Source organism: Cucumis sativus, chromosome 5, assembly GCF_000004075.3.
Source record: "Cucumis sativus cultivar 9930 chromosome 5, Cucumber_9930_V3, whole genome shotgun sequence".
In the NCBI taxonomy this organism is placed as follows: Eukaryota; Viridiplantae; Streptophyta; class Magnoliopsida; order Cucurbitales; family Cucurbitaceae; genus Cucumis; species Cucumis sativus.
The window spans coordinates 20634415-20645234 of NC_026659.2; the positions used below are offsets into that span (position 1 = coordinate 20634415).

At 32.6% G+C, this 10820-nt stretch overlaps 2 protein-coding genes and 1 non-coding gene across 3 annotated transcripts; 2 read left to right on the forward strand and 1 right to left on the reverse strand.

Moving 5' to 3' along the window:
• The first annotated feature begins 357 nt into the window (after window positions 1–357).
• Window positions 358–2527, forward strand: LOC101218858 (pentatricopeptide repeat-containing protein At2g20540). The gene has a single exon (XM_004143780.3). It carries the CDS (start codon window positions 555–557, stop codon window positions 2151–2153), a length of 1599 nt encoding a protein of 532 aa, XP_004143828.1. The 5' UTR covers window positions 358–554; the 3' UTR covers window positions 2154–2527.
• A 1654-nt stretch (window positions 2528–4181) lies between these two features.
• On the reverse strand, window positions 4182–7994 carry LOC101208963 (probable leucine-rich repeat receptor-like protein kinase At1g35710). Its single transcript, XM_004143742.3, has 11 exons — window positions 7833–7994; window positions 7600–7747; window positions 7411–7482; window positions 6268–6339; window positions 5894–5965; window positions 5660–5803; window positions 5488–5568; window positions 5329–5400; window positions 5167–5238; window positions 4668–4739; window positions 4182–4589 (listed from the first exon to the last, which is right to left on the reverse strand). The coding sequence occupies exons 1-11, from the start codon at window positions 7927–7929 to the stop codon at window positions 4499–4501; spliced, it is 993 nt and encodes a 330-aa protein (XP_004143790.1). The 5' UTR covers window positions 7930–7994; the 3' UTR covers window positions 4182–4498.
• Window positions 4354–4453, forward strand: LOC116404194. Its single transcript, XR_004217131.1, has one exon. It is a non-coding gene; the product is annotated as a U6 spliceosomal RNA (small nuclear RNA).
• Window positions 7995–10820: the final 2826 nt, after the last annotated feature.

The window sequence follows — 10820 nt, forward strand, 5'->3', positions numbered from 1 at the left end:
AAGGTTAAAATTGTTTCAAAATACAATGATTTGTTAATTTAGATAATAATTAAAAATTTAAGACATTTGTGAAATAATAGATAATTTAACTATTTTCTTTAAATCTTTTTAGGTTCTAAAAAAAAGTTCTCATCCCATCCAGTTAAATATTAAAATTAAAGTTATGAACCATTTATAACACTTTGGTAAATTTAGGATTAAAGTTTATGGTTTGGGATCTAGAGACCAACGGAATAACTCCAAACTTGACTAACCAAAATGAATGATATCTTAAAAACAATTTTTTAAAAAAATTTACACAAATAGAAGAAAATGGAAAGTATTTACATTCTAATAGTTTGGATTTGATTAAAATTTTGGCTATCTATTCTATGGTTATATATTTTCACATTAATTAAAATTGAGAAGAAAAAAAACTAGTTGAAGGGTTTTTGAAAAGTGCTATGTAAAACCTTAAATTAGCCATTTCTGATGGTTTGACAGAGTATTGTGAATCTGTCTTTACATTTCTGTGTAATTCAAGAAGAAATCAAATCAGGATCAGATGTTTCCCCATGTCAAGTAGTTCTAAAAGATGTCTCTTGTTGCTCCACAAATGCATCAATATGAACCAGCTAAAGCAAGCTCATGCCCAGGTTCTTAAATCCGGCCTCCACAACAGCAACTTCGTTTTGAGCAGATTGTTGAATTTTTGTGCAGAATCCCGCAATGGCTCTCTTTCTCATGCATTCAAGCTCTTCCAACACATTCAACACCCCACCATTTGCATCTTCAACACCATGATCAAAGCCCTTCTGCTTCGAGGTGAATTTCTCAACGCCATTGCTGTTTTCTCTGCCATCTTTCGAAATGGGATCCACCCTGATACTTATACTCTTCCTTACGTTCTAAAGGCTTCTGCGAGGATGACTAACATTCACCTTGGAGAGTCCATTCATGCCTGTACTATAAAATTGGGGTCTGCAGTGAATGAATTTGTGGGGAATTCTTTACTTGTTATGTACCGCTCGTTTGACAACATGAGAAGTGCAAGACAAGTGTTCGATGAAATGCCTGAGTTAAGTGCTGTGTCATGGACGGTTATGATTTATGGGTATGCAAATATGGGTGATGTTGACACTGCAAGAGAGTTGTTTGACATGGCTACGGTTAAAGATACAGGGATATGGGGTGCTATGATATCTGGGTATGTGCAGAACAATTGCTTCAAGGAGGGGCTTCACATGTTCCGTCTGATGCAGCTGACTGAAGTAGAGCCTGATGAAGCCATAATTGTGACAATCCTTAGTGCTTGTGCTCATATGGGAGCTCTTGATACTGGGATTTGGATTCATAGGTATTTGGGTCGGCTAGGATTGCCATTAACTCTGCGAGTGAGCACTGGGCTAATAGATATGTATGCAAAATGTGGGCATTTGGACCTCGCTAAGTACCTTTTCAATGAAATGTCTCAGAGAGATAATGTTTGTTGGAACGCAATGATTTCCGGAATGGCAATGGATGGAGATGGAGAAGGTGCAATCAAACTCTTCATGGAGATGGAAAAGGCTGGAATAAAGCCTGACAACATTACTTTCATAGCCGTTTTGGCTGCTTGTAGCAACTCAGGTATGGTCGATGAAGGTATAAGGATATGGAATAGAATGTCTACAGTACACAAAATTGAGCCAAAGAGTGAACATTATGGGTGTGTAATTGACCTGCTGAGTCGAGTTGGGCGGTTTGAGGAAGCAGAGGGAGTGATTCAAAGGCTTCCTAAAACAGCCAGCCCTTCAGAGGAAGCAGTGGCTTGGAGAGCATTTCTAAGCGCTTGCTGCAAGCATGGGCAAACGCAGCAGGCAGAGGTTGCTGCTGAGAGGTTGTTCCAACTGGAAAGGCATAGTGGGGCTTATGTTTTGCTCTCAAATATGTATGCTGCTTTGGGGAAGCATGAGGATGCTAAAAGAGTGAGGAACATGATGAAGTTGAAAGGGGTTGAGAAGGTACCTGGTTGCAGCTCTATCAAAGTAAATGGGGTTGTCAATGAATTCATTGCAGGGGAAAAGACACACCGCCACATTGATAATATACACTTGGTTTTGGAAGAGTTGAATAAACAGATTGTTGAAGCTGATCTTGAAGGTATAATATCAACCGCTCACATTGGATATTGATTCGTACAAATGCACACGTCAAATTATAATATAGTAAACTGTTCAAGAACGATCTTTGGAGATTTGGTGATTAATTATTTTAGTCATTGCAGAAATCTTTCCAGATTTATTTAGGACGCTTATTCTTTATAAAGACCTAAACTAAAGAAAGTGGTAAAGGGTGACAAACAAGATGAAACTGAGGTAGAGACACATCATAGGGTGTTGATTTTGTAATGGATGAACTGTATCAATTGACTAACCCTTAAAATTCATGTATTGTCAATCATAGATTAGAAGCCTCATGTACATGTGTTCTCTCTCGAGTTTAACTTAAATGTTTAGTTAGAATATATGAATATCATAATGGAGAAGTTGTAAAATTGTTTTGAAGACATAAACCATGAGCATACCATATATCAATAAGTAAATACTGCAAGTATGATATGAGCTTATTAGCTGTGTATCTAACAAAAATTAACATTTAATCGGTAAGTTATTTTGAAGTGAAGTTTGTGTATTTCCCTTTGTAAATCAGTAATATATGAGATATAAGACATGGGTGTATTGTCCATTCAATTAGTAAATACTTGAAGGAAGAGAGAATTGTAACAATGGTATATCTAACAATAATCAAGATTCAATCAGTAGGTTATTTGGAGTAAAGAAGTAAAGCTTGTTTGTTTCACTTTATAAGTCAGCAATATATTAGATAGATATAAGACATGAGTGTATCAAAGCATTCAATTAGTAAATACTTGAGTAAAACACAAGTGTATTGATAATATATCTAACAATAATCATTATTCCATTTACATCATAAATCAATTATCAACTTTCAAAAATATAAATATCAATAATATATCTAGTCAAGGTATTAAAGAATTTCAAGTATATAAAAAAGTTTACAAGTACATATCAAGCAGCTTTCAAAAATATCGATAAATATGACAACAATATATCAACACATATCAAACAACTTGTTTGAGAATGTTAATAGTATATCGGCAATATATCCCATAGTAATCAACATATCAACATTATATCAAAAGATTTAACTTTAAAGTCTATATGAACATGTTTTGGACATAGTGGAGCGAAGTGGAGTGAGCTATAATAGTCCACTCTTTGTTTGGGGTATGACTTAGTTTTAGTTGGAGATTAGGATTGGAATTTCAAATAACACTAGTTACTATATTCTTCAACCCTAAGTGGGTGTTTTTTCAAGGGTTGTGAAGTTTGTCGGGCAACTTTCATACACCACTTTCAATGACCATCCTTGGTCAATCTTCGACCACCACTGTCAGCAACTCCACCAACAAAACTTTTGACAACTAACTTTGGTCACCGTCACCTACCAACCTCCAATCACCTGAATCAAACTTGAAATTTTTTAATAAAAGCATTTTAAATGAAGGTTGTCAAATACATTTACATTTTTATTTTAATAAATATTTATAAAAAGTGTTCAAATAAAAATGAACATTTGAATAACCATTTTTTCTAAGTCATTATAAATATGCTCTTACTTTAACTAACAATTTTTTTAAAAATACATTTTCTCATTCTTTTATTTTTGTTGGTTTGATTTTTTTTCAAACTTATTATTATTATTAAACTATCATTTTGAAAATGTCCTTCTTCCCTTCTTTATTTAAAATTATTTTCTTCCTATTGCAAGGAGAGCTGAACAAGTAAATTAGACCATATTTTTATGTTAAATAATAACTCATTTGACTACAATTATGTAAAGTATATTTATGTCTGGTAGGCTTGCATATGAAAATGTCGAAACGTCACACCCAAACTTTATGACTTAAAATGAAAGACAACTATCTAAACTAGATACGAGACATAAAAAATAAGATAAACTAGGAATATTCGAAGCATACAACCATAGGCAAACACATTTTGAACAAATATGACCGTAACACACTAGGACTGTGTTTTTTCCAAATTTTTTTGTCATCTAATGCAATTTTCCGACAATTAATTTAATTGTTTTTAAAAAATAGTACCCCTAAACCAAACACAACAATGATGCATCACTTAACATGAAGAACATCATTTAAAGTAAAGTTTAATCTAAAAACTGAATCATGCTTCTATATACATTACAAACATCCCAACCTTTACCTAGTTCTTCCATGAAGTTTATAACAAAGACAACATCAAATACAGATTTCGGCTATTTGGATGTACGTGCACAAACAAGATTTCCACTCCCTTCGGAGGCATTACATAAAAATGAAACGATACAAAAAGATTAGCATAGCTTCTACACAAGGATACCATTTCAACGAGATGTCTACCATGCTGAGGGAAATCGAATCCACTGTGTAAGCAGTCCCTGTTCAACTTACTAACTAAACAAGGAATTCAGCATCAGAAACTTCAAGAACCTTGTGGAAACCTATTGGCTTCACACCTTGCCGAAATGCATTTCCTTCAATGTACCTATCAACAGCAAGACCTTGGAGAAACATATCTACAGAATGAAAATTGATATGAAGTTCGAATGTAGAATTAACTCACATCTCTTTTAAGAATGGGTGTTTATAGAAGGCATCAGGGATTCTTCCACTAAATTGGTTGTGATCCAAGTACCTAGAATTAAAATTTTCACAGTTGGTAAACAAAATTTAATGGAAAACAAAACACAAATGATACGAAGATACTTGCAAAGACACTGACTTTGTAAAGAAGAAAAAAAATAACTGACATGTATAACAATAAATGACGATCGTGGAAAGATTTATAACAGAAGAGTGGTCTGTACTTTGTTGAATTCTTTTATTGACGTAAGGAAGCAAATCAATCTTCATGATCTTCACAATTGAATACGTCTAATAGGTTTCATCCATACTTATTATTTTGGGAAACAATTTATGAAGAACTGTATTCTTTATTATCGCAAGTTGTTAGTTGAAAGAAAGAGAAAAATTTGCACTCGATAACTTCTTTAGAGTTGCAAGCTGAGAAATGTCATAGATTAAACCAAATACAACTGAAGAAGGATAAAAAAAAGACTTACAGATAGGTCAACTTAGGTATATGAGCAACCCCAGGTGGTATTATCCCAGACATCTTGTTGTAGGAGAGGTACCTAAACCAAACAAACAAAACAAAATGTTTAGATAAAACTGATGTAATATACTTGAGAACAAAAGCGCGAATTTTTAGATAACCAAATTACAGAATTTCCAAGTTAGTCAGGTTTGCAAGCTGTGATGGAACTCCTCCCGTAAAATAATTATTGTTGATGTACCTACATGGAAAATAGAAATAAACTAGCTGATGAAGTATTTAAGGAAACAAAATTGAATATGACACGCCCTGACTTCAATTAACTTACAGGTTGCGGAGTGATGGAAAACAGCCCTCAAGGCGAATCAGCTCCCTTATGGTTCCTACTAAATGGTTGTTGCCAAGATCCCTTTACAAAATCCAAATGACAGGTCAAACATTAAAAAGCGATGCATAACTTTCGATAAAGAAAAGAAAATGTCCAAAGAACAGAAGTTTACAGTTGCCGAAGATTGGGTAGGGTGCCCAGTTCAGGAGGAATTTTCCCTGAAAGGCGATTTTCATTTAAATGGAGATAGCGGAGCTCCCGTAGAGTAACAAGTTCTTTGGGGATTTCTCCTTTGAAATTATTGAAACCCAAATATCTGCATAAGCTCAAAATTGCAACAGAAATGAATAGATTAAAATGCAAGAAATTGGTAAAACAATTTATACCCGAAATTAAAATTACTTACAAATGAGTTAGGCCCTTTAGTGCACCAATCTCAGGAGGGATGACATCTTGAAGTTTATTCCACCTTAAATTCCTGTGAACGGAATTTTGCAAAACTATAATTAAAATAATACATCAACAAATGGTCAGCAACGACCAAACTTTTGAACCATAATCTTCATGACATGCACGTAATTGCTTGTTAATTGTTATTGACATTCGGTTTAGCAAGCTATTCTTTTTCTTGAAAAAGGAAACCATATTGGAACTGTTTTTTTTTTCTCTTTTTTTTATTTCCTAAAATAATATGCCATCTACAGAAACATTGGACTTTGAACTCTTTTAAAATAAACAGGAATCAGAAAAAATCACAGGAAAAAAGTGCAAGGGATGTACAGTATTTTGAGACGTCTTAACCGTCCAATTTGAGGAGGAATTGGTCCAGTCAACTTGTTATTATGAAGATCCCTGTTATAAGAACAAACACAGGCATACACATCGTAAGCATTTGAAGAGATAGGAGTCCATTCTCCCCTTCACCATCTTTCATTTAAATCCTAACAAAAAGTTGATGAATCTAAAATAAGTTACATTAGATGTGATTTTAGGCAAGAGATGTTTATATAACTGCAATAATGATAATAACCATATACTGAATCATTGACTGTGATGGATGAAAATGCAACAATTGTCTACTAACAAAACTACTTTGTACATCAGAAGGCCACAGTTCGAATCAGAGTAACGAAGAGTAGAATTTTAATTGATCGTGGAGCAAGGATGACTTACAATACACTGTCACGTATTTAAATAGCCTCAAAGGATTCTACTCGTCACTCGGTGGGAATTGCATTAGAATAAAATTTCTGTTTAAAAGACTAATCATTTGCTGATTGAGGAACGGGCGATTCATGGTAGGTAGATTGAGCATAATGAGATTTGGTTAGATTTCACATGTCCCTTTGGGCTTCGATTTTGAAAACCTTTTGTAATTATTCCATTGATAATATTTTACTTAGTTGGTCCCGTGTTTTGGTGGGCTTGTTTTTTTTTGTATGCCCTTTATTCTTTCATTTTTTCCTTATGAAAGTTGTTATTATAGAGAGAAAAAAAAAACTATAACCATTTGCTAACATCTTTCTTTATTTTCAATCGACTTTCAAATTTGTTTTCAAAATTGTAGCCAAATTTTAAGAACTAAAATAAATAGTTTTTAAAAAAACTGTTTTTTATTTACGAAAATTTGGCTACGATTTCAAGACTGTTTTTTGAAAATTTAAAACTAAACAAAGAAAGCATTATATCTGCAGTTTTTTAGAATATTAACTGGAAACGGAATTCTCATTATCAGAAAACATAAACAATGTAAGATTAATGAAAAAATAAACGAAATCATATCCCTAAACTGCCCAGGAATTATCATATTTTCTTCGGAAATTTTCAACGACAATGGCGAAATTACCAGTCTATCTCCCCATTCATTATTTCATCGGTACATGAAAATGATAAAATGAAGATTAAGGAAAGAAGAAATCTCACAGCCTAGTAAGGTCCAAGAGATTGGTAACCGCAACAGGAAAAGGTCCAACAATAGAAACCGCATAGACTTCTCTGCAAAGAAATGATGACAAACAAAAATGAAACTAGTCCTGAAACAAAACTTGTCGAGAAGTAGCTGAACATTTCAGTAGTTAAATTACAAGGAAGAGAAGAAAAATTGGAAATTACAATTCAGTGACGACTCTGTAATCTCCTTGAGTGGAACAGGTAACGCCGGACCAGGGTGGAAGGTGAGAAGCACCACAGGGATCATCTCCTACCCAGGAATACACCACTCTCCAGCCGAGAGAGGCTTTGATTTCAGTCAAAGCTTTCACTGCAAGAAAACAAAAACCCTAGTGTTAAACTCAACGGAATTTAGCTTGATAAGAGTGGGAAAGAAGAAGGAGAAGAGAAAGTACCATCCCGCTTCAAGGTTTTGCAGAGAACAGATTGATGAGGAAGAGCAAAAAGGAAGAGGATGAAGGAGAACGGTATGAATGGAAATTGGTGCCCCATTTTCAGTTCCTATTCTCCCCCTGCCATGGCTCTTCTCCATTGTTTTGTTAATTTTATTAATTGCAAGTTCCACTAGTGGCTTTTGTAAAACGTGTTTATTTTCTATTTGGTCTCCAAAATTTGGAAGGTCACATTTTGATATTTTTGTTAGATCATGTTTAGGCCCTTTAACAATTAATGATTTGCTTCAAAAACAAATAAATGTTAATTTTTGAGATAAAGGACACTTGCAAAAATCACAAAATAAGTTATAATAATTAAGTTCATATCACACGCATTTTATTATTTGTGAAAATGGCAAAAACGAAATCCAACCTATAGGTAAAATGTCACAAATACCCTCATTACTAATATACGTTTGATACACCTTATATACGTCTGATACACATAATACACGTCTGATACACCTAATACACCCCTTGATACACCTTATACTTCTTGATACACCTGATACTTCTTGATACACCCGATACATTTGATTGATAAACTTGATACACCTGATACTCTTTGATACACTCATACCGAAACATACTAATATATGTTTGATACACCCGATACACTGCATATACATTTAGTATTCTTCACTTATACAATTGATTGATTAAATGCACTTGATATGCTTGAAGTCCTACTTATACACTTGATATACACTTGTAAACTCGATTCATATAATTTATAATAATTCATTTTGCTGATATGTTTTAACAATATACTGTTGATATATTTGATAATTATACACTGAGTTACATCATTCATATACTTAATAATATTCTAATGAACTAAATAAAATTTGAAAAAATGAAAATCACGTAGTAAGTATATTAACCAACTAATACATATAATATAAGTAGATCACAACACTGACATACGAAACTGAGACAAAGTAAAACCAAAAAATTAATGTAAAAAAGTAAAACAAAATCATTTGGAATCAAATTCAACTCAAAATACACATAGAAGAAAATAAAAAAAAATTACAAATGAAGTTAAATTACTCCAATCAACAATAATTGTATTATATTATTCATATTACAATTATTGTATTATTGATATTTTAAAATTAAGATTAAGACAGAAAGAATAAATAATTTTTATATTATAAAAATAAACAAATAATTAGGGCCTTAAAAAGTATAAGCATAAATAAATAATGTCTAGGACATTAAAAAGAGGAAGAAAAATAAATTATTGAAGGGTAGTTTAGGAATAATATCAAATTTAAGATGGAGAAGTGAAATTTTTGTCATATTTGCAAAATTCTAAAACAATATGTTATAATTGCTATATCATATTATCAAAATGTTATCCTATGCAATTTCTCTAACAACTTTATATAAATAGTGTATTTTTTCTATAATTATGCATATAACAATTATTTCATAAGCGGATTGACCATATTAGTAATAATAAATTGTTAAGCATTATAATGGCAATGCAATCCTTTTAGGGGAATAAGACGATGAAATTTTCATTAAACTAATGATACACACGTTAAATCCATCGAGATTAGGGAAATAAAATCCTTTTATGGAATTATCGCTAAATGAAGTATATTTTCCATAGACATTATTTATTATCATTTAAAAATTGATTTTAAAGTTTGATTTAAAACCACAAAAACACTAAAAAATATTATTCAAATGTCAATATTCCAAAAAAGTCGTGAGAATAATATGATTTTTATCTGAAATTATTTAATTATATCAATTTTCCTACGTAGTTTTTTAATCTGACTTTTATTTTGAGGTACAACAATATTCGAATGAATTTGTTTTCAATTTTGGAATTCTTTCACGGCAGCTGTCAATTTTATTGTTCGCATTTATCGTACGCCTGTTTTGAAATTCTTTTAGAACAGCTGTGGACTGTCTTAGAATTTCTTTACTTTATCCTCTACCGTTTCTTATAATGACAATGCAACATGTGAAGACTTTTTTTTTATGGTAGATGGATAGAATCTTCTCCATATATTGATTACCGTGTGGTTGATGTATTTGTTCCATGCTCATCTTCATTTCAAGAATTCTTACAGTTAGGTCCAACCACACACATCATTTGACATCCGATGCAAAGATTTGTCATGTTCATGGTATTTACGTGCCTCTGTGTTAAAAAAAAGTGATATTTGAATTGTTCGTAAGTTTACGGATACACACTTGTGTGTCGTTGACATTGTTAAAAATGATCACAGGCAAGCAACATCTTGAATTGTTTCTGAGTGTACAAAGTCATTTTTTAAAATGAATGACAAGGCTCCATGTTGTCCTTTTGATGTTATTAATTACATGAAGATTAATCATGTGGTAAATGTAAGTTATGATAAGGCTTGGAGAGGATGTGAGATTGCACTAAATTCCATTAGGGGTACCCCGGAGGACTCTTATGCAATGTTGGCAGCATTCACGGGTGCATCGATTAGAAACAACCCAGATATAATATATATATCAAATACTATGTATTCTCTATTAAGTATTTTACTCATTATGGAAATGCACATTCTAATATCTTGTTTACATAATTACTAGGAACGTATACAACTGAAGAATCAAACAATGAAGGTCGATTCAAGTTCCATTTCATGGCCCTTGCAGCTTCAATTGATGCATGGAATTATTGTGTGCCAATTATTTTAGTTGATGGTGCAACGTTGAAGAACAAATATTTTGGTAAATGTAAGGTCAAATATTTTGGTACGTTGAAGAAAATTCTCAAATTGTGCCTCTAGCTTTTGTTGTGGTTGATTCAGAGAATTAATAACGGTGTTAATAAGAGTGGCCTATTAAATGTAGTCTTAACTAGTAACGGTGTTAATAAGAGAGACTATTCATTTCGTGGTCCGATCTTATACAAACTCTTTGTATAAAATACCCCTGCTGTAATGTCTCGACATG